General features: G+C 29.4%; 1 protein-coding gene and 2 long non-coding RNA genes across 4 annotated transcripts; 2 read left to right on the top strand and 1 right to left on the bottom strand.

Annotated features, from left to right (window-relative positions):
* Window positions 1-681: 681 nt before the first annotated feature.
* LOC126677329 (uncharacterized) lies at window positions 682-3,388 on the bottom strand. The gene is made up of 3 exons (XR_007640497.1): window positions 3,122-3,388; window positions 1,803-1,891; window positions 682-1,088 (listed from the first exon to the last, which is right to left on the bottom strand). It is a non-coding gene; the product is annotated as an uncharacterized LOC126677329 (long non-coding RNA).
* Window positions 3,389-12,335: 8,947 nt separating this feature from the next.
* LOC126664745 (uncharacterized) lies at window positions 12,336-15,673 on the top strand. 2 transcript variants are annotated; one of them, XM_050357282.2, is made up of 2 exons: window positions 12,336-12,499; window positions 13,299-15,673. In XM_050357282.2, exon 2 carries the CDS (start codon window positions 13,317-13,319, stop codon window positions 15,228-15,230), a length of 1,914 nt encoding a protein of 637 aa, XP_050213239.1. In that variant the 5' UTR covers window positions 12,336-12,499; window positions 13,299-13,316; the 3' UTR covers window positions 15,231-15,673. The 2 variants fall into 2 exon arrangements, with proteins under 2 accessions (XP_050213239.1, XP_050213238.1); XM_050357281.2 differs by lacking the exon at window positions 12,336-12,499 and having other exon boundaries at window positions 12,553-15,673.
* Window positions 15,674-21,303: 5,630 nt separating this feature from the next.
* Window positions 21,304-22,336, top strand: LOC126664792 (uncharacterized). Its single transcript, XR_007637472.1, has 2 exons — window positions 21,304-21,645; window positions 21,741-22,336. It is a non-coding gene; the product is annotated as an uncharacterized LOC126664792 (long non-coding RNA).
* The last annotated feature ends 3,296 nt before the right edge of the window (window positions 22,337-25,632 follow it).

Raw genomic sequence — 25,632 nt, 5'->3', positions numbered from 1 at the left:
TAGGCCCACGGCCTCTACCACGACCTCGACCACGTCCACGTCCACGACCACGACCTTCGCCTGCTGCGGGTATCGCATCGTTATGAACGGACTCCTCATCATGGACATTCTCCTCTTGAATGTTTTCCTCATGCTGATCAGCCATTCTGATCAAAGCACGTCGTCTATTAAAAATCTATCTAAGCGTTCTAATCGTATACTATCAGGCTCTACTTACTCCTAACAAGCATACAGACTCGATCCTAGAGTACAGCTGGGAATATTTAAAAACAAATGATGACTTAACAAATGACATGACCGGAACTTATATGTTGCAGTAGACTCTATATTAATCTATCAATCCTTAGCTAGATTAATCTAATGCCATGATACCTAGGAATCAACAACATCATAGGTTTCCTTTCACATATTAGTAATGGTTTAAGACTATAAACCATCACTTTGATATCAAACTCGACAATGGCCCGTTTTTCGACCATCGCTCTGATACCAACTTTGTCACGACCCGATTCTCGGCATCGAGACCGGCGCTAGGGAATGGGAGTGGTTGCTCCGAAACCCGTAGCAAGCCTTTAAAATACATTAAAAATCACTTAAAATTTTTCGCGGAATTCAAATCATTTTTGAACATTTTAAAATCGCAGTTTAAAACGTTCTGATTAAGAATTACCATTTAAAACATGCACATAATTTTTCTCTTTAATTATTGCATTTTAGTTTCAAAACCATTTCTCTATGGTTTATAATGCATCTCAGGTGCATACCATCTTACTATGGTAATTACTGCATTTCACTATGCAGGCCATTTTTCTAATGGACTTAACTGCATTTCATTATGCAGATGCGCTCGCCGCATTTTATACTCGTGCAGTCGCTTGGACTTTCGCACAGCATACACATATTACATATTATCAGAGTTTAGCGTTATAAAATATAAAGCATAAATAAGTCCAACGACTATTAAGGTATCACCGTTCATTACTCTAGCTACTGCAACTCTAGACACATAAAGGAAAGTCATTCTCACTTTATACAAGCCAGGGATTTCCGGAACAAGAAATTGGAAATCCACACCTCAAACTATTCGCCTGTAAAAATATTAAATTCAACGGGGTCAGTTATAAAAACTGGTGAATGCGTACAACATGTACTAATAAACATTAATATGAAAGCAATGCATTCCAGATTACCGATTCATATGAAACCCTAAACCATGATTCATGTTCCTATATGCTTTCAAAACAGGAAACATAAATATTCCACATCATTTCACCACATTACGGGTTAACCTTTTTATGGCCGTATTTATTCATTTCTTTTTGTACTCTAGCCCGTCAAATCTGATCATTCATATTTTACGTATGTGAAGGTCTTTAGACTCTTTCACCATACAACAGATTTCGGCAGTACATATATATACCGTCGCCATTTCACTTTTTTAAAAGGTTCAACCTCTCAGATCTCGGCAGTTTCTCTTTACTGCTTTTGGTCGTCTATATTCCGTTGCCTCTGAAGATCTGTTCACACAGAGTCTAGGCCGTCGCCTGACTTTCCAGGCCGTCGCCAGGATTCACACAGCACATTCACATGCAACCCATTCTAAATGCAATACCGGTGATCACACAGCACTATTGCCGCCCAATAGTAAGCATGTTTCAATGAATCTAAATCGGTTTCAAAACTATGTATATAGTTCATGCGATTTAAATTCAAAATAAAATAAAGCATTTGCAAATCATGTAAAGCAGTTCGCAATATTTTTAATACTAATATTTAGCAGTATAAGTTGTAAACATACTCACAGTACTCGCTTATTCCAAATATTAAAAAATATCACCCGTCGAATATCAAAACCTTTGCTCGCCGGTTTCCGCGACAAAACTCGCTGGATCTAATTTAGAGATTAAAACATTAATAAATGTAATAACTCTAAATTCTAGGATATACTCTAGACCGACTCAACCATATAAACCACATAATCACAAACCAAATTTGATTCCGACTATCTAATTCCGTGTCATCGTATTTCTATACGATACACCACATAGTTTATTTATTTCAATAAATAAACATAGAATTATAATTCCATATAATTCTATCACACATCAATTCACATAATTTTCTAAAAATACATTTTTAGAAAATCTCAACAAATATACCACATTTCATAAATAACCAAAAATATTTTTCCGTAAAATATTTTTGACCCGGGGCTCGGCCCCCCCTTATTTTCTGCCAAAAACATTTCGGCACTAACTGCTGCCAAACGAGTTTAGGACTGAGCCAACATGCTCTATCCCCTCTACTCATACTCCGGTCACCGTATTCCGGTGGTTTTGGCCGGAAAACTCAAAAACGCTAAAAACGCTTAAAAATTCATTTTAAGCCATTTTAACACCGATATTCACCAAAAATAATTTCAAACACATTTTTAATTTTCATCTTGTAAAAACAGCAGCCCAAAATTTTAAAATATTTATTTTTCATTATTTTAGCCATTAAAACCGAAATATCAATTAATAATCAAAACCGATTATTAATCCGTCAAAACACTACACAAAAATCATTTAAACTCCACAAATAATTATCAAACATATTTCATAAATTTTTCACAAATATTTTCTGCCCAGAAATTAAAATGACAGTTTTACCCTTTTTCATCAAATTTTAGCCGAATAGAGTTATTAAAAATTAAACCCGATTATTAAACCGCTAAAAATTAACCATCAACCATTTAATTAACATCAACCACAAATATAACTCATCCATAAATAAAATTATTTCCAGAAATTAAAAATCCATTTATTTACCATTTTTAAGCTTTAAAACAATTAAAAATCGAAACTCAACTAATTAAATTAACACCCGAAATGTTTAACATTTTTAATCCACAAAAATCACACTTTAAAGCATATATAAACTCAACATATAGATCAGCCCAGAAATTTAAATAAATAATTTAATTTTCACGGAAAAATTATTTAAAAACCGAAACCCATTAAACTAGCAATTAAAACCAACTAATTATCCATCAAACATCAAATTTAAACCATCCTAAGCATGTTTCTAGAGTTCATCAACTTCAGAAAATAAAAATCAAGATTTGAGCTTGAAATTATACCTCAAACGAACATGCAAATAGAGATACACGATCTACGCAATATTTCCGACAATTTTCGTTAACAAAATTTTGAGAGAAAATCAAAGTTGAAAGTTTTGTGTTTTGATCAAAGGTGTATTCGGCACCCACACCAAATGAAGAAGATGAAATAGAGACTTGGGCACCAAGACTTCATATGGAAATATCTAGATATTTACTTGGAGTTTCAATTATTTACAAGTTTGCCATTATGGCATTCTTGTAAATAATTCGAACTCTAGGGGCAAAATAAACTCAACTTTACCAAATATTCACAAACATTAAATCATATCATATGGGCTGAGTTAAAATATTTTTGGGCCTTTAAAAATATTTAAAATAATTATTTTTACGGTTTTTAGTGAAAAATCACAAAATTCACTTTTAACACGTAAAATTGCCAAAAATCACATTTAAGGCAAACACATAGCAAATCACATTTTTACCCTTATAAATTCATCACGTGAATTTATTCACTATTTTCGAGGTCCTAATCAATAAAAATCGGACACACACGAAAATAAACGCTAAAAATTCTACGGGGTATTACAGATTCATCCCGCCAATTTTAGCGACGGAAATTCCGTCGCTAAAAGTGGCGGGATGATTCCCGCCATATTTCTTTCCTTTTAGCGACGGATTCTTGGAATCCGTCGCTAAAAATAATACATTTAGCGACGGATTTTGGAATCCGTCGCTAAATGACGGATTTTGTAATCCGTCGCTAAATGCTTACTTTTTGCGACGGATTCCAAAATCCGTCGCTAAAAGCATTATTTTTATAAAAAAGTTATTAATTAAACAAATTATTAATTAAAAAAATAAATATTAATTAAAATAATATTAATTAAAAAATAACTTATTACAAAAATAATTATTTATTACAAAAATAATTATTTATTAAAAAAATAATTATTTATTATTTGTTGTTTTTATTTAAAATAATAATTAAAAAATAATTTATTAACTATTTATTTAAAAATAATTAGTATGAAAAAATAATTACTTTATATTACGGGAGTAAATTGCGGAAGTAACTTTTTGTTACTTTAAGATATATTTAAATATAATATACATAAATATATAACAAGAATATGAGTTGGTTGAGGTGGAGCTACGCGCGGGAAAACTACAAGGTTAAAGAGGATTGAGTGGGAGCAATGTGAAGGATGGGTGACCTATTGGGAAGTTGGAAAATTTAAATTTGCGATAATTGCGGGTGGGTGACAGTGTGTAGTGTATAGCGGGTGGGTGGGTTACGGAGCGCGACCGATTAAATAATATTTCATTTTACGATTTTAATTAAAAAATTATTTTTTTTATTTTCAAAAATTAGAGACGGATTTAAATCCGTCGCTAATTTGTTAAAAATCTATCGTTAATTTATTTTATCCCGTCGTTAAAATTTTAGCGACAAAAAAAATAGCGACGGACTGTGTCCGTCGCTAATCCGTCGGTAAAGGTGATTAGCGACGGATTTTTGCCATTTAGCGACGGAAAAATCCGTCGCTAAATGGCTGTTTTTTAGTAGTGTAATTCAACCATTCCACATAAACAATTTAGGCACCTTAAGCTTAGGTGAGTTCTCACTTTTGAAATCAAATCCGAAGTTCTTAAATACTTATATAACCTTTTCAAAACAATTGAAGTTCCCAAAGTAATGTGTTGGCTTTAGCCACAATATAACTCAACACCACATGTCAGGCGACAAAAATCTCACCCGACACAAAGTATGCCAAAGCAAAACCCAAGGTAACAATCCTTTAATTCAAAATCGAACGAAGGATCATTTTACCCCCTGAACTTGGCACAAAGTATCAAAAACGTCCAAATTAGCAAAACCGTATCACTTTTACCCTGAACTTGGCAAAACCGGTTCAAATACACCCCTATGCTGATGTGGCACCTTAATTGGAGAGTGAGATTCTAAATTTAAAATAATTAACTCTAATTAACCCTAATTAACTTAATCTAATTAAATACTTAACCCTAATCAATCTAAAACTCATCTTCTTCTTCTTCTACCTCCACCACCACTCTTCCTCCATCAACCACCACAAAAAATCCATCAACCACCGGTGGAACCCATCAATAACCGCCCAAAACGCCATCCCGCCAAAAAATGGACCCAGAGACGAACTGAGTTCGTCTCTGCTGAGAGACGAACTCAGTTTGTCTCAGCATCTGAGACGAACCCAGTTCGTCTCAGATGGGAGACGAACTTCGTCTCTCTGAGACGAATTCATCTCAGAGAGACGAACTGGTTCGTCTCTCATCTGAGAGACGAAGTCAGTTCGTCTCTCAGATGAGAGACGAACTGAGTCTCTCATCTTCCAGATCTGGGTTCGTTTGTGAAGATGAGCAGCTGCCGGATTCCGGCAGCTGCTCATCGGATTTAAAAAAAAAATTTGGTAAAAAAACAAAAAGGTCCTTTATATTTTTAATTAATATAATTTTAATATGTAAAGTTTTAAAATTAAATTGTTTTTTTTAATTATTATGGACTAATTCATACAATAGTAAAAGAATGAGGATCATTTTAAAACTTTTACCACTAAAAACCACTTAAGGAAACAAAACCACCACTAAAACCAGAGAGTGTAACTCACTCTTTTAGGTGAGAGTGGGGAGGGGGATTTTTGTACAAATTTGACAAGTTCAGGGTAAAAGTGATCCCGTTTTGCTAATTTGGACGTTTTTGATACTTTGTGCCAAGTTCAGAGGGTAAAATGATCCTTCATTCATTCAAAATCAAAGTTTATTTGAAAACGAGAATTCAAATTAAACCTTAACAAAAACCCAAGTAACAACAATCCAAGTAATTTGCCAATACTTGGCAAATCTCACCCTATGTATACATTAATCAAAGAGAAAATAACAAGAAAAGTCATAAATCACAACTCTTTTTCACCAATTGCCATCTTAGCTAGAGCTATTTCTTTGTTACCATTATTATATCAATTAATAGCACAAAACCCATTTAATTTTCATTTACTACCATCTTTCTCTAACTGACATTTATCCAATACGTGTCCAATAAATAACACATGTAAATATTGGAGCAAGATTTGTGCAAATAGCAAATTGGGTCCCACTTAACCCGGTTTCATTTGCTAAAGTCAGATTCACCTAGACTTTTTCTTTTCCATTCAGCAACTTCTAATTCTCTGCCATGTGGTCATTTCTACCCTTTATGCCTTGAAATAAACATGTGAGCTCCATATGATTTTAAGATTTTTATCTGGATCATGGGCCTGTAGCCCGCCCTTACATGGGATGAGTATTATTATTTGATTGCAAGATAATTGAATAAGTTTTCGCACAATTACGTTTGTTTTTGATTTATCATTTCAATTGAAAGAGAATAAATTAATAATTAATTAAATATGTTTAATTTTAAAAAAAGTGACAATAGTGATAAATATGAGGACTTAATTTATATCAAAATCTATTAATTTTATTAATTAAAGCCAGTTTTAATTCATTTTATATTAATTATAGCTAACTGAAATGTAATAATTATGGATACATATTTGATATATTTATTATACATAATTGATACCGTCGTCTTCACAAATTATCAATAAAGGTGGGTTTAATTTTTTGGTATTTATTTAATTTATATTTAGAAATCTATAGTATGTTATTTTATTTTTTAAATATTATTCAGATCTTTTAATTAAAAATGGATACATCTCCGATACATATTTAATACATATGCGGTACATATTTGATACATCTCCGATACATATCTGATACATCTCCGATACATATTTGATACATCTCCGATACATTTGATATTTTTACGATACATATTTGATACATCTTAGATACATATTTGATACATCTCCGATATATTTTTAATACATATTCGATCGTTCAAATCTTTTTTCTTATTTTTGTACATCTTCTTTTTAAGTTTTATTACATATATCCTTTTAAAACATATTGATACATTTGAGATACATATTTGATAAATCTTCGATACATATTTGATCATTCAAACTTTTTTTTATATACATCTTTTTTTTTATTTTTATTACATATATTTTTTATACATATTTGATACATCTTTAATGACGTATCAAAAAAATTATTACACGTATTACATGTATGTTGTTTTTACATATTTGATACATACATGATAGATATTTTTTTTCTAAATTTGTACACGACATATTTTTTTTTAAATATACTTAATAGATAAATAAATACATAATATATATAATTTTTAATGTATTGAATAGATATATGGTTGAGACATAATTTATACATGATAGGTTTATTTTTCACTTCAATAGATACATCTTTAATACATAATTATACACGATAGATATATTATACATGCATCAGATCCGTGTTTGTTATGTATTTACAATGTATCCGATGAATAATTTATAAAATTGTATTTTAAAATTGTATCATTATGTGTTTTTTTTAATTTAATATATTTATATTTTTAAAATTAATATTAATATATTTAAAGTTTATATATAACATATAAACTAAAATTAATAGTAGAATTTATATGTATAAATAAATAATGAATATAAGTGAAAGTGTTTGTGTTTAGGACAAATTTATAAATAACAGCACCAAAAAAGGATATAAGTGATGTGCACCTGTTCATCATTTCTTTCATGAAGGTTAAATGTGACCATTTATATTATGTGACAGCCACTTGTTGTAATCTAATTGGTTTGAGCTTATATAATTGAGAGAAGGTTGCGTGAATCATGTGGGACGATTTTTTTTATTGATGATGTCATGGCATGCGTGTCCTCATCCTATTGGGATGGTATTAATGTAAAGTTTTTGTTTTTTTTATGGTAGGAATGTTAAATAAGTGACTTAAATGGCAATTGATGTAATTGGAGTCTAATTCTTGGTAGTTTTGTTATTTTCTCTTAATCAAATAAATCACCTTAAATGGAATCAAAAAGATTAACACCTTTTAAAAAATAAACTAAAACCTGAGATATACATTTAAAACCATTGTAAAATATTTCCACTTAAATGCCATAACAACAACAATTATTATCCAAACAACTCAAAATAAGTTTGCATCTTTTAGGTGTTCAAAACGGTTTGAATAAACATGTTTCCAGCCCCTTACATTTTGATTTAAATCACCGTAAGGAGGCATTAAACATTAGCCAAAATATTGGTTAATCCTATAACCCATTAACACCAAAGGTAACGTCTTAATCACTTAGAACCAACTTTGAAAATAATTTCCAACAACATTAAATCATCAAAAAACAGCGAATTATCGTGTTAATGCCTCAACTTATCATTATACTTAACCCTAGCAATTTATATTAAGCCACCCAATGTGTTATCAAGCTTTAAAGACAAAGCTAGTAGCATAATGTTTATTTCCATATTTTGAAATAAGCATAAAACAAAATTATAACTTCAAAAACTTCAACAAGTTGATTAACCAATCAATTACATCATTCATACCAATCCACCCAAAGTATATGAAACAACCTCAAGCCAAAACCACATCGAAAGCAACATTCCAGATTTAACAAGTAAAAACAGAAAATAGTTCCACTACAGCCAAGGTATACATACAATATAACAATCTATCAATTAAAACAAGAGATAGAACGACATACCTTATTGAAAAAAACTAATAACAATCGAATATGAGGAAACCAGAATTTAGAATGATCCAAATCAGCCTACAAATCAATAAAATAATGGTTAAAGAATCAATGAACCCTAAGAACGATAATCCAATACCTTAAATAATGAAATTTATGGTAGAAAACTTACCAATGATCAAAATATGATGAAGGAATGATAGGAATAGATAATCCGAATGCAAGAGCCGTTTTAGGGTTTTTAAGAATGTTAAGAAAGTGATTTAGGTAGAAATAAGGGATATTAAATAGAAAAATGCGATCTGCACAGTTATGCGTCGCGCCTGCTACGCCTGTGTTGCGCCCGCGACTCAACCATGTCGCGTCCGCAATATTGCTACTGGATTCGAAATAATTTTTTTTTTGAAAATGAAATCGAGACAGCTCCAAACCCCGAGTCTACACCAAAGACACTTCAAAACATATATAAACAGGTTTAGAACCTTCGAACCACGATTCTAAGTGGTCGAACCACTCAAACCAATCCCAAAATACACGACAGGCTTGACACAATTAGTTAGAAAAATACGGGGTGTTACAATTACTTTTATATTGCTTTAAATCTAATTGATATTTTACAAGAAAACAGAAGTGATAAATGACTGAGTAACACTAACTTCATATAAACCAGTCAAATCTTCAAGCCCACAAACAAATATAAAGAGAACACAAAAAACGTTAGCTGTTTGCTTTGGTTTTAAGTAAAAATTATCACATAGATTTAATTTTACATGCCATCTGTGAACTAAGTTAATCACGTTATAACACGTTATTAAAATGATGACATTATTATAATTTTGTTTGTTATTTATTATAATTTTTAATAATGATATTATAATAATGCTATCATTTTAATGACGTGTTATAATGTGTATAGTTCGGTTCACTGATGACGTGGTAAATTAAGCCTATCTAATAACTTCTTGGTTTAGAATAGGTATAAAAGAGATAATAAATGAAAAAATAGCATACTTAAATTTACCTTTAAAGGATAGAGGAAATTTCTTATAGTACACTGTTATGTATTTTATTTTCAACTTTACATTGTTTTCAAACATATTTACAGGTTATATTTTTTTATTAAAAATATCTTCTACTTTTTTTTTAATTTCTAAGATACTTTTATTACTTTTTACTAATTTATGCTCTTTCTATTGATTTTTTTTGATGTTTTTTTAACCGTGTCTTTTTCAGTGTGATTATGGTAGTTTATAGTGTATACATGGTGTTTTTAATGTAATTATAGTGTTTTAATAGTGTATCTACGGTGTATTTATAGTTTTTTGTAGTGTTTTTTATGTATACCATAAAAACACCGTGAATACACCATAAACACTGCAAATACATCATAAAAACATAGATACACCAGAAATACACTATAACGTATATATATCATGAAAACACTGCAAATACACCATAAATTAATTCATTTTTACAAAATCAGTAGCATCGAAATAAAAGAACAAATCTATGAACACAAAAATGAAAAAATAATTATACGAACAATAAAATAATTTTATAAATAAAAAAATAATAGATCTACAATAATTTGTCAACAAAAAATCTAAATTGTCACAAATAACTTTAAAAATTACAACAACAAAAAAACTAAAAATGACGTCGAGAAATCCATCGGAAAAAACAAGACGGCGAGAAAATTATTGAAAGAATCGCGACGATGAAAAATCCACCAAAAATCACGATGGTGAAAAAAAAACAAGACGAAAAATCCACCGGATGACATACGACAACGAGATGGAAGAAAATGGCGATCGGAAAAAAAAAAGAGAAAGGAAAAATTTGATAGGGAGAGAAGTGAAAAGGAAGCGAAAAAATTAATAGGAAGAGAGAATAATATGACGGCTATGAGAATTAAATAACCTAAAATGAAATAAAGTCAAATATATAGTAGGTATTTTTGGTATTATATTTTAAATAAAGGTAAAGAGGAAAATTATGAAAAGATGAATGAAAAAACTGTAAATATATTCTACAATGGGATATTTTAAAAGTAATTCCTAAAGAATATATAAGAAATTGTATGGCCTCTAAGATCTATTTCATCAATTTCTTTGAGGATGTTGAGTTGTATTTTTATGTGTTATTTTTAGAAGAATAATCAGATATGTATGCCGTGAAAAACACTCGTATTTTCAGAAATTTTCTGTGCTTTTTAGTCTTGTAGTCTAATTCAAACTGCTCTTAGCTTGGATTTTATACTATTATGATCTAATCTATACTTAACTTTAGTTTTGATCTTATACTTATCAGAATTGTTTCTAGCTTAGATCTTGATTTAATAGTAATCTAAGCTGTTTCTAGTTTGAATTTTATTTTATGTTCATTCGTATGTCAACTATAATTTAGTATTAGTTTAAATTCTATATAGGTCGTTTTGAGATTTATATTGTTTATATTTAGTGTTTTTAGGATTTTTGCGGTTATCTTAAACTATACTATTATCAAAATGCAGTAATCTATATTATGAAAATTATAAAATAATATTTAGTTAGCAACTATTATTATCATTTTATAAGTAATTAATTATTTTCAAATCTTTATTATAAAAATATAGTAATAATTATTAATAATTAATCATTTCGGAAAAGGAATGATAAAATTTGAAGAGAAAATTGTGCTTTGAACGCTTTTTTTGAAATTTTTATAAACATGCACTCTGAATTTTTTTTTAAATATACTTTCTAATTAAAAAAAATGCTTTTTTCGCAAAAAGAAGCATATTTTTTTGCAAAACAAGCAAAATAATCAGAATGTATTTTTATAAACAATCAACCGAAAATATTTTCTTAATAAAACCGTAACTTTAAATCGCAAATATGATTTAATTCTTGGTTTAATTTCTTAAAAAACCCCCACCTTGCACTTTTTTTTCGTTTATACCCTGACCTTGTAAAAACACCATTTGTACCCAATTTTGGGTTTTTATGTTTCATCCCTACCCAAAAGCATTAAATTGTACTCTTTTCATTTAGAAAAGAGTTAAAATATACTTTTTTCTATTTTTAAAAATACAAATAAATCCTTAAACTTAAAAAATGATCAAATATATCCAAATAATTAATTAATTTTTTTAATTATATAAAATAATAAAAAAATTAAAAAAATTATTATTATTTTTAATTTTTTTGTTAGAAATATTTTAAAAAAATTAAAAAAAATAAACAAAATAAACAAAAAATTCGGAATTATTTTAAAAAAAATTAAAAAAATTATTATTATTTTTAATTTTTTTAAGAAGATGGTATTTTTGTACTATTAATAACTTTAATATCTTTTTTTTTTTGAGGGAAACTTTAATATCTAATTAGTATATAAGTTAAAAATGAAGGATTGTTTTAAACTCTTTTTCAAATGAAAAGAGTACAATTTAATACTTTTTTGGGTAGAGATGAAACATAAAAACTCAAAATTGGGTACAAATGGTGTTTTTATAAGGTCAGGGTATAAACGAAAAAAAAATACAAGTCGGGATTTTTTTAAGGAATTAAGCCTTAATTCTTCAAAAATGAAACCATAAATTCGCAAACAAACACTACGAAACGGCGATAAAAAGTAAAAAAGAAACGTAAAGTATCATTATTTTTTCAGTTTCGGAAGCATCCGTGAAGAAAGAAACGCTCAAAAAGGAGTTTCGAGAACGCCCAAAACAAAAGAATCGCCTCCGCAATTTTTACAAAGTTACTGCTCGGTAATTTAACTTAACTCTTTCTTATCTTTTCAATTTGTTGATTTCATTTCATTAGCTTGATCGAAAATGTCTAATCTGTTTAATTTAATTCCGTCTTGCCATTTATAATTTTACTTACTAAACAGAGCATTTGATTTCTTGTTCTTTAGTAGTTTTTGTTCTTTTTACTGGGGAATTAAATTTGTAGGTTTTGTCTGAATGTATTACTGTTAGTTATTCTTACTAGTAAAACTGTTTGTTTGCTTGTGTCTGTAATTGAGGTTGTTTGAACTGAAGTAGGATGAACAGTGTGTAATTTAATTGGATTAGCATTATATATCTGTGTTTAGCTATATTTATTGCTTATATGATTACAGCTTAAATGTGATTAATGAGTAAAAATCAGCTCATGGAAATGTTATTTTAAGTTTTTGCTTGAAAGGTGATTGAATTCCATCTTTTAATTTAAGTAATATCTAGTGGCGGAACCACAAATTTTTATGATCAAACGCTAGGTCATTCGGCTATTTTTAGTTTTGTTAGACCAAACGACATGCCTTTTGGCTCATATTTTTTAAAAAATGCTATCCTCTTTGAAATAATTCTTCAGTACTTGTGGATCTCTGACATTTCGGAACCAGTCGCCCCACCCCAGTTCGTTAATATCGTTGGTTTGTATATAGTCATGATTGGATTTGGAACTATGTTTATCAGCAATGTAACTGTGAGAAACTGGCATTATTTTCAGCAACAGATTCAATTTTTATATAATGTGAATCAACAAATGAGTGTGCTGTTTCTTTCATTTATGTGTGCACAGTTACTTGAGATTGGAGTTATGCCAGCTGAATCTGATAAGTGGGGATGGGAGCATGTTAGTGTTTTTGGTGGATTTGATAGGGGAAGTGGTACAAAAAGGTGGAAATGTAACCATTGTAATCTGCGTTATAATGGGTCTTATTCACGTGTTAGAGCGCACCTTCTTGGGTTTTCAGGTGTTGGAGTCAAGAGTTGTCCTGCGATAGATAGATCTCTACGAGAAGCATTTCAGATCCTAGAGGAGGAACGCTTAGTGAGGAAAAAGAAGAAGAACACTTCAAATGGGAAACCTAGTAAGCGTATTCGATCTTCTTTGCAGACCAGTCTTTCTTGGAAAACTATCAGCAAAGAAGATGTAGATGATATAGTAGCCAGATTTTTTTACGCAGACGGATTGAATGTTGATATAGTTAATTCGCCTTATTTTCATGAAATGGTTAAAGCAATTGGTGCTTTTGGGTTTGGTTATGAACCCCCATCTATAGATAAGCTTTCTGATTCTTTTTTAGGTAAGGAAAAGGGAAGGATTGTGAAGTCAATAGCTCTAGTTCGAGAGTCCTGGCCGCATACCGGGTGCACGATTCTTTGTGTAGGTCGGTTAGATGGTGCAGTTGGCAACTTCCATGTTAATATATTTGTCTCAAGTCCAAGGGGGCTTATATTTTTGAAGGCAGTAGATGTAGATGATTGTGATGATGGAGACCATGTATTGAGTGGCGCTTTAAGTGATGCAGTATCGGAAGTTGGACCGTCAAATGTTCTTCAGATTATCTCACATCTAGATGATGCATGGAAATCAACCGAATCATATATATTGTCAAAGTTCCCTCATATATTCTGGTCTCCTTGCACTTCACGTTCTATACTCATGTTGATGGAAGAAATAGCTGAAATGGAATGGGTAAAACCAATTATCTTGTGTTCTAAGGCAATAGAACAATGGATGACGACATATCAGCATGGTACTTCGTGTATATTTTTTCAGTCTCTGAAGGAGAGCTGTGATCTAATTTCTGCTAAGTTTGCACCTTCCTATTTGTTTGTTCAGAGAATTTTTGAGCTAAGGCAAACTCTTCAAGAGGTTGTTGTTAGTGAAGAGTGGAAGCAATGGAAGCTCAGTATCGCCGAGGATGTTGAAAGTGTTGAATCAGCCATTTTAGGGGATGATTTCTGGAGCAAATCTCATTTGTTGCTAGAGTTATATGAGCCATTTATAAGATTGTTAGGTGTGCTTGATATTGATAAATCTATTATTGGTGCTGTTTATGATTGGCGGGTTCAGGCACTTGAAATCGTAAAGAGTAAGGCAATTGATGATGACATATTGAATCAGTTGGAAGGACTGATTGAGAACAAATGGGATCTGTTGTTTTCGCCTCTTCATGCTGCAGGGTACATATTGAATCCTCGATATATCGGAAAATTTCAAACTAAAGATAAATCTGTAATGCGGGGCTGGAAAGCAACTCTAGAAAGATACGAGAGTGAAAGCACAGTTAGACGTTTGCTCAGAGAGCAGCTCAGCGCATACTGGCGTCTTGAAGGCTCTTTAGGGGAAGAAGATGCGGTGGATTGCCGGGATAAAATGGACCCAGTTGCATGGTGGGAGAATTTTGGTTTTGAAACCCCAAATTTACAGACACTAGCCATTAAAGTTCTTAGTCAGGTTTCAAGTGTTGCAATGTGTCGAGAGATTTGGCAAACAAACGATTCCTCATGTCGAGAAGCTGCAAACAATTTAGGAGTGCAGAGAGTAGAAGAACTTGTTTTTGTTAGAAACAATCTTAGACTTCATTGCCAAAAAAGCTACAACTTAAGCTCATCTCCTAGCCAGAGAAATATTATCTCAAGCTCTTCTTCTGGAATTAAGACATGGGATAATTGTTATCTTGATTATACAAAAGCAATTGTAGATATCCATGACCGGATGTGACATCGCAGTCGCTACTTGTAACTTGTTGCCAATATAGCACATACACGGATATGGTTAAACATGATACTTGGACAGAGTCACGGAGAAATGGTGTTATTTTAAGGTTTCTTATGTTAAAAATGAAGTTTCCTATCCGAAATGTTATCCTATCCGAAACGCTAAATTTCCTTTCCGAAATGCTAAGTTTCCGACTCATTTCCAAAACGAAAAACTTTGATTGAATGAAGTGTTTGTGCTTAGCTTGTTGCTTTGCTGGATAGAGGCTAATGGATTTTCGAGAGTACTGACTTGCAAGTGAGCTGCATGGTAATCAAAACCTTTGCTGGAGTCGATTGAGGTTAGTAATGTGTTTCTCTTACATGTACATATATATATGGCATAGTGTATGAACTCTCTATATGTACCTTAAATAATGCATGTATATTATCTATGTTCTACCTGAAGATTACATGTTCATCATGCAAGTTTCATTTTAAATGCAGTCGATATCTATTGTTTAGTTGCTAAAATACTTGAGCCGATTCAGGTTTCTCCTCAAGCATGTGTCAATTTAGGGGTTTGCAAAAGATGAACCAAAATGAATAACCGGATCAAACCAACAAATTTGGTTCAGTTCGGTTTGATGATAAGTAGCATAGACACTTTATTCAATCAACGTTTTATGTTTTGGAAACGTGTCGAAAATTTGGCGTTTCAGAGATGAAATTTTAATTTTAACATAAGAAACTTTAAATCAACATTGTTTCACCGTGTCCAAGTGTCCTGTTTTCCCGTATCTATGTCCGTGCTACAGATAATATTTAAAAAATTGTTTTTTCGGTTAGGTTTTGGACTTAAAAATCTCAGTTCAGTTCTAGTACAAAATGAACAGATTAGGTTGCTTCGGTTCATTTTGAAAATTTACATCCTTATAAATTTGATTCCAACCAAAGGAATACCCCTTTATAGTCAGCCTTATCAGAGCATCATAATATTGCTTAGTTGAATACATTGAATTGATTGGAATCATTATGTTCCTTTTTACGTTACTAGCTTTTAGAGTGAATTGTTTAAAATATAATTTTAATGCAAAAAACAATCAGATGATTAGAAATTTGCATTTATATCCCTCAGCATTGATGTATTTGTGGTATGGTAGAAAATACTAATTTATTGGTACAGAGAGGCCCACCATCATTGTCAAAATATCAAAGTGGGTCATTGTTTGCCTGATCTGCATCTAAATTGCCCTCTAATCCATCACTTTAAAACCACATATCAACTGCAAAATCTCTGTGTCTCAATATGTTAATAGCATGTGGGGGCTTTTTGATGAATCATATTATATAAAATATTATACACTAATTGCATTTGTTGGCATGGAATGATCTTCCTTAATGACTTAATTAATGTAATGTTGTCTGGTTTATGACTTCAGTGGCTGCATTTTTTCTTTATGATTGCTCATACTGGTTGGAATTTCTTGCGGTTACTCTAGGCTTTTTACACTTCGGTTACCATCGTTTTATTTTTAACATTTTGGTAACTCAACTTTCATTTTCCCTACGGGATGTTATTTAGTGAATTCAAGTGAATTACGGCACCCAACCTTTTAGTTGCCATATAAGCAATTAATGCCCGAAATTGCTATAGTAACCTCTTGCTGTGAGAAAATGGAAGTTGGGTTACTAAAATACCAATTTAGTGCCATATCTGTGTTAAGCATGCACAAGTTGTGTTGGATTTCTCTTCCAATTAGAGGTGTGCAAAATAGAATCGAAACGGATTAACTAAACCAAACCGAAAAATTTGATTGGTGCGATCTAAAATTATGAAAAATGTAATTTTTTCCATTTTGGTTCAGTTTAATCTTAGTGCAAAAGAAGATTTGATTCAATTTTGTCTTAAACAACCAAAACTAACGGTTTCGATTTGGTTTTGAAAATAAAAAAAATTGACCTGGTCCAATCCGATTCGATTTGAACCAAATTCACTCTCATAGGTTATTCCATTCAGTTCGGATGGAAACACCAGGAAAGCAACAATTTCCTATGGATATGTTTGGATTTTGAAAATTTGCAGAAGATCTTGACTCTCGATCATAAGTATGCAATGAAAGCATAAATCACGGTGTCTATTATGTGTTTATTTTGTTCGTTATCACTAGAAGTGGAAGAGAAATTTTTGTAGATTACACTTTTAAGGAAAATTATATAAATGGTGCTTATTTTTTTTTTTGCATTTGTTGTTCGAGTACTTGAACTTTTATTTATTCTAAATTAGAGTTTTTTTTTTAAAAGTGCATCAATTGAGTTCTTTTAGCTATTTTCACTAGACTACTAATAAGACTAAAAATAAATTAAAATTTGTTGATATAGTTGTCAGTTTGATTCTACATAAGCAAGTGTACTATTTGCATACATCTATCTATCATCTATTTGCTAATATGACAATGCATATTAAGAAAATATGAAATTTATTTTTATCTTTTTAGCACACGGGTGATCGGAAAACTATTAATGGGCTTGTTTGATATATATTTTTTAAAATTAAATTGTTAAATTTAGGGAAATAAAAGTTTACATTTTGAAATGACATATATTAAAAACTTCACACCCCATTTGTATAATTGTTCCACCTATAATGTCAATTTAGAGGAGCAATATCTACTTTATGTAGAAAACAAGAAATCAAAGAAACATTAGCAGCCGACTTATTTACTAATTTCTAGGAAAAAAGTTGAAGAATGGAAAAAGTGGGGTTTGCTAAGGAACAAAATAAATTTAGATTATTAATAATTTAATATATAAACAAATTATAGATTGAACCAACAAGCCACATTATATATTGGAGAAAATCAAATCTTATAAGATTCAGCATATGTGTCTATACACATCACAGATAAATCAGCAAAGTCAAGACCTAATACTTTGCATTAACTTAATTCATGAAAATAAAGTGAAAGCATAAACAAAGTATGCATATATAATGTGCCAAAAAAGTAGGAAAATTTAAAAACATAAAATAAAATAAAAGTTACTACCCCATTTTTAAAGATAAATCTAAGTTGGAATTCTTTTAGCATTATAATTTCAATCTTACTAAATAGATGAGATTAATTATATAAATTTAGATCTCAAATTTATTAATGTTTACTTTTTAGTGTAAAACGTTAAATTCGTCTATAAAAAATTTAGACCTATAAAGAGTCGGAGAATAAAACGATCTTAACATCTTAATATTAGTGTCCAAATTCGGGCTAGAATGAGCGGGTCTAAACATGTCAAATGTGTATCTAGACCCATTAACACTCTAGCTATTGTATTTGTAAGACAAGTTTGTAGAGAAAGAAATGAAATGTTTATACAAGCATCTCAAATTTTCATTTTGTTTACATTTATGACTTAAGAAAATAATATGAAAAAAAATCAAAACTTACATGTATGAGGTTGACATAGAGTTGATTTTTGAATTGATTTTGGTCATGACCTATGAATGTAAACTTACAAAAAAAAAAGGTTTTTGCGAGAGAAAAATATTTTATGGGTCATAATGTAATTTTTTTTTTAAAATCATTTAGTGTAATAATCTCAAGAGGAATTATTATATAATTGTTTTTATTATTATTATTATTGATGATGATGATGAATTCATTGTACAACATATAATGATGGTTTAACTTCTTCAATTATTACACTGAAATAGTGAAAGTGACATGATAGATAGTAGTAGTATATATACTAACAACTTGTTCTTTTTAATTTTCTCTGCGCATCAACTAAATTATCCCAAGTAATCTTTCGCTGATTTTTTGATAATCAAAATAGAAAAATGGTCCAAGAACTTGTATAGAGAAGGATTTTCCGCTTAGTTAAAAACACCGAACTAACGACTTTAACAAAATGTTGCTCAACGTTAATACCATTTAAATTATAATTCATTGATACCCTAAGCTATTGATACCCTAAGCTATCTTTTGGGTCAACATAAAAATTTAGAATTGAAGGTATTTTTAGGGTTTTGGATATTCAAAAGAAATATATTCTAAATTCAAAAGAAATATATTTTCTATGTTCCATTTTAAATTTTTAATTAAAAAAAATTCATTGTATATTATTTAAAAAAAATTAGTAATTTTATTTTATATTCTCATATTACAATAAATGCATCACATATTCTATGTTTTTAAATACATTATTGAAGAGGGCAAAAAAAGATTAACGTCAAAAATGTTATATAAATAAAAATTATTAATTAGAAAAGAACACTCGAAAAGTAGAACGAGACGGAGATGATGTGTACTATTATCAATTCACTATCCAACTAGTTATGTGAAAAATAAGAAAAATATTGCTATCATTTTAATAAGATTTTGTATTGTGAGTGATTAAGTTTACGGATTCGGTCTATCTAGAATTTTTCCAAAAATAACTATTTATGATTAATGAAAGTAAATTTAGTGTCTGTTAAGTTATAGATATGGTAAAAGAAATCATTTACTTTTGAAATTGACTTATCATTCCTTATTCCTTAAGTACATTTTGATGGAATTAAGTGCACTTCAATTATAGTCATTGTTTCCATATTCTAATCGTAAGAACTTGTTTTGTTTTGTTTTCTTTTTGTTAAAACTTAAGATGTTAATCATAGAATTAGGATAAATTCATAGGTAAAATTAGACTATTTCAATGTTGAAATATTGAGGTTGTACTCCCATGATTTCGATCTAGAGTATGTTTCCGCTTGCCGATTAAAGAAATAATTGCCGGAAATAAAATATTATATTTTTTTTGGAAGGAACATGAATTAGAAGAAAAGTATAACTAGAAAGCAAATTAACAGAAAAATTATGTTAATTTGTGATAGAAGTTGTTAAATTTGACCACTAACTACACTTTTTCTTTTTCCTTTTGTTTTTTCTTGAACTTCTTCCAACTACCCATAGTTTTTATATTAATATTCAACAAAACACAAAAACATATAAATATAATTAAAAACAAATCCAAAAGTTAAAGAATCAACAAACCGACAGTATGTAATATAAACCTTCCAGTTAAAACAGACTGTTTAGAAAAGGAAAGCTCATGCAAGATAAATGATTGTATGCAAGAAACTTCACCAATAATTTCCCACTTTATTAAAAAAAAATAGGCCACAGGTCATGGAGGGAATTGTATAAAATGTAGTAAAAAAAACTACAAAAATATACACAAAAAAAAGGTAAAATATTACAAAAATACGGCACTCGCTCCACATATTACATCAGCAATTTAAAAAGTTAAAATTTAAATTTAATACATGTCTATTAAGGATGCTACATATGACACACTCAAAACAAACAAAAAGATTAAAAACGTGTTAAAATGGAGGGAATTGTATAAAATGCCAGAAAAAATTACAAAAATATAAAAAAAAGGTACTAAAATATTACAAAAATAAGAGATAATTAATTTGGTGCAGTCAACAAAGTTTGACTCTAACATGAGTAGTAATTATTTTGTTGATAAATTAATTCCCATGACAGACATAACCCTGATATCTAGGTCTGTTGGCATAATTAATTGGAAACAATTTTGTTGGTTAAGATAATCTATTCTGATTAATGAAACTAAACTCTAAATTTCATGTCATTAATGATCCACATAACTATCTAAATTATTGGTCCATTATTTTTAATATAATTGGAGCAGAGAAATGCTTATCGGATGAAATGAACTCACAATTTTAGCAGAATGACGCCCAGCTCTTATACCATTTAATATATAACTCGTCGATATATTTCACTTTTATTTATATGGAACTTTTACTTAAATTATTTTTAATATTCCTTCCGTTCCATTTAAATAGGGACGTATCCCTTTTACATATAAATTAAAAAAGACAATAATTATTATTATTATTTTTTAATTAGAGGTTTTTACACAAATACCGGAAAAAATAAAAATATTTACAAAGATACTATATGATTTTTTTTTAACATAAATACAAAAAATAATTCCAAAAATATAAATTTTTCAAAAAATATTTATAAAAATAAGATTTTTGTATAAAATTCAAATGTTCCAGTTTTTGTATTTGTTTGGTATATAATACGCATATAATTTGTATATAATCAGTATATAATTTTTTAATTTGTATATAATCCGTATATAATACAGATTGTATACAATTAAAAAAATCAGATCTGAAATCATCATAAACGCCCGACCAAAATCCAACTCCAATTCACCAAACCTCGCCGGAAACAAGACCGTAAAAACATTTCACATTTTCCGATCTAACTCACCTTCATTCTTCCATTACAAAAACGAAGTAATACTTCTTCACAGATTGATGTATAATAAGAGTTGAATTCTTGAAATTTTAATTCCAAAAAAGAAAAAATGGTGGTTCCAGTTCAAGGAACATTGCAGCTCTTTCCACATTCTCTTTAAAGGTAACAATCTATAGTCGTTGCAATTAATTTCTCAAATTAGTTCGTTGTTTTTTCTATTGTTTATATTCTTTTGTTATTGCATAAACGGTCAAAAGGATGATCAACTGGACATTCAAGGATCAGTGGCTCTTGTTTCAAGTGAAAGAGCAGCTACAGTGGCGGCGTACAGAGCGGCGACGAAGGCGGCGCGACCAGATATGCTTGTGGTCGTTCTCCGATCTGCTGATGCCGTGATTTTTAGGAGAGTTGTTGCTGTTTTTTTTTTTGGAGAAGAAGCCGCCGGTCAGAGGTTGTTGCCACCGGTCTGGAAAGCGAAGCTGCGGCGGCGGTGGCAGTGGTGACGCGATTTGATCTCGTGGTAGTATGGTTTGGAAGATAATTAGTGGTGGTTGTTAATGGAAGAATAAAAGTAAAACAAAATTAGGATTTCAAGAGATGAAGAAGAGAGAAAATATAATTAGGGTTTGGGTCGAGAAGATGAAGAAAAGGAGGAAATGATATCTTTGTTAATGAAAGAGATAAGATGTTATTTTTGGAAATATAAAAAATACTTTTGTAAAGAGAAAAATAAGGTAGTATGTAAATATTTTACCTTATTTTGTTATAGAGTGTAAATTTTCTTACTAATTATAGTGTTATAGTTTGTGCGTAAAGTATCAGCCATTAATTATAGAAGAAAAAATTACGTTGAGATTCTTGAGATATGTCATAATTAACAGTTTGATACTTTTTTTTTAAAAGTCTACTTAATGGTCCTTCAATTTTAATTATGTTAATTAAAAGACCCTTCTGTTAATTTGATGGACTAAATCGTGTAACGGAACTAAAACTGAGATATCAAATCGTTTAAAAGTGAGGTACCAAATTGTTTAGTAAAATTAAAAACGAGGGACCAAACCGTTCATAAAATTAAAGGTGGGGTATCAAATCGTTTGAAGGTAAATATCAAAACTAACAGAGGGGCCTAATAATTAACGGATCTAAAACTGAAGGACCATTAAATAAATTTTTCAAACAAGAAGTATCCATATGTTAATTATAATATGTCTCAGGTACCTCAAAATAATATTCTCATTATGGAAAGGGAAAAGGGAGATATATGAGATAATATATTGTAAAATGGAATAAGAATCATGATTTTACCTTTTTATATGGGACTATAAAAAATTGAGATATGTCCCTTTTTAAAAGGGAGGAGTGAGTAAGCTATCTAACGTTTTTTTTAAAATTTATTTTATTATATGTCAATTAGAGAATGAGTAGATCTTTTTTTAAAGGTTAATGTTATAAAAATTCACCAACTTTACACGTTTTTTCAATTTAATCACGTTTAAAACTTTTTATAAAAATACACCAACTTTCATTATTTTTTCCAAAGTCATACATGATGTTGACATATCACTCATTCATTGGTTAAAAATGACTTACAACTAAACAAATTGCACCAATGAATAAGTGTCACGTCAGCACCGTGTATACATTTAGAATAAAAATGAAAGTTAGTGTTTTTTATAAAAAGTTTTAAAAAACGTGATTAAATTAAAAAAACCATTTAAAATTAATTTATTTTAATGATATTATCCCTTTTTTAATAATACACTTTAAAATATAGACAAACGAAACAGTATCACATAAAAAATATATTTATTTAGAAAGATGGATTATAAACTATTTTTTAATCATAAATTTACATCAACAAATTAATTAATTCAAAACAAACCAATTCAATAAAGACAAGAGAGCTAATCAGAAATGAATTAGTACAATAATATAAATTCATTTGATCTAAAATTTTAAACTTATATGATTCGAATTATAAAATTAAATCTAATTAATCATAAAATTTATAAATCGAAATGTAGTAAGTACTTTTTTAAATTTTAAGATAACTCAAAATGAAAAAAAAATGGAATAAAGAGACGAATAAAAAGCATCAGAGACTATGTAGTCTAATTTTATTTTAAAGGCACTTTAAGACCTCACTTGATTCGTAATTATATATTTATCGGAAAATCACTTTCTCGGAAAGTGATTACTTGAAAACTTATTATTAAAAAAATTGGAACAATTCTACTTGTTTATTTTTCAGCTTTTCAGAAAATTATTAATTTTTATGTCAAATGATAAAGATAATAAAATCATCGATAACTAATTAAAACAATTAAATATAAAAAATTTATTGTAAATTTATACTCCCTCCGCCCTAAAATAATAGTCCACTTTTTCTTTTAACACAGATTAAGAAACACAATTGATGCTCCAATTTTTTACAATTTTATCTTTATTTTTTTCTACTATGGCCTTATTAAATATTGTGACTAATTTATTTTTTAGTCTGATGGCAATAAATAATAAACTTTAAATAAGGGTAATATGGAAAAATTAATATTTTAAATTGTGATTTATAAGGAATGTGGATAAGTATTTAATACAAAAAAAGAGAAAAGTGTACTATTATTTTGAAACGGAGTGAATATCTATTTATTTAGAGAAGTACAACTTGTCTAAATTTTATTAAAAAAATTATTTTTTTAATAAAAAGAAAGTTTGACTATTAGTCTTTAAGAAGTGAGACACATATTTTTAAGAAATTTTATTTTTCTAATCAATTTATCTCCAATTAAATAAAGTCTATTTTTCTTTAATTAGATGATAAAGTACTATGAGATCTGTTTTCAATTAATTTAGGATAGGATGATGTTAAAGCCAAAAAGAAACCCCTGCAAAGGATCTATTCATTGCTTGTTGAAGGGTTAAAACTTATGTGCAATGGCATGCTCCATTTATATATGTTATTGTATTCATTAAAAAAATGTGTATACCGTCCGTCTTAAAATAATAATCCACTTTTATTTTTATATAATTTAAAAAAAATATTAAATGCTCTAATTTTTTATAATTTTATTTTTATTTTTTTATATATTCTTAATAATATTATGATTAATTTACTTTTTTTAACTAATTACATTAAATGGTAAACTTTAAATAAGAATAAAATAGAAAAATAAACACTATAAATTATAATTTATTAAAATATGGATGGAGAGAATATTATTATTTTTTTGAAACATTTTTTAATTCACATGGGTTATGTATTACTAACCGCTTGAAATGCAATTTATGATCTTTGCTTTAGAAAAAGAATAAAAGAAACAAAAATTCTTTCTTTATTTCCCTTTTTCTTTTGGCATTATTATTGGTTTTGAAAATTTGCTTATAAAGATAAGAGAGAAAAACATGCCTTAAAACATGCCCCATACTCCTCCCATTGTTTGTCTGATATATTTAATTTTGATGTAATTATTCTTAATTTATCTAAATTAATGTTTAATTATAGGGTGATGCTATCCGGATAGAATCTATCCGGATAGAAACCCATTTTTTAAAAATTTAATTATTTAATTAAAAAACAATTACTCTTCTAACTTTATGTCCATTTTTTCTTACCATTGTCAATTTTTAATTACTATTTACTTTTACATTTACTTTTAATAATTAATGTTTATCTCCAACTTATTTGAATTCAAGAAAAAAACTACACTTTTTATATTTTAGTGATAAATTAATGGTAACTATAGAAATAATAAAACATAAAACATAATTATTTTTTTAATATTAATGAAATGTGAATTGCCTCGTCTATGCATCAGATTCTATTACAACGTTGGAAAGCTTCAAACTCTGAATCCATATATATGAGGGCTGCCTTTAGGCCAGCAGCTTCTGCAACCCTTGCTTCCTGCAAATTAGGAATAACTCCGGTAGGCTCAAGAAACAAAACCACCAGAACTGTCCCTTACTATCCAGCCCTAGCCACTAACTCCCTGGCTTTTGAACACAGCTCCATCGACGTTTATTTTCAAATAACCAGCTCTTGGCTTTCTCCAAACAGCAGCTCCATCAAATTATATTTTTCAAAATTTATATTTTTGTCCAAATAATTCTAACTCGGAGGATCTGGTTGTTAAAATTGGAGGGTCTGGTTGT

This window comes from Mercurialis annua, linkage group LG1-X (assembly GCF_937616625.2).
Source record: "Mercurialis annua linkage group LG1-X, ddMerAnnu1.2, whole genome shotgun sequence".
Classification (NCBI taxonomy): domain Eukaryota; kingdom Viridiplantae; phylum Streptophyta; class Magnoliopsida; order Malpighiales; family Euphorbiaceae; genus Mercurialis; species Mercurialis annua.
This window is presented reverse-complemented; position numbering and strand designations above follow the sequence as displayed.

Bases quoted from the DNA above. Each gene is read 5' to 3' on its own strand.
- LOC126664745 (XM_050357281.2), top strand. From the start codon at position 13,032: ATGCCTTTTGGCTCATATTTTTTAAAAAATGCTATCCTCTTTGAAATA.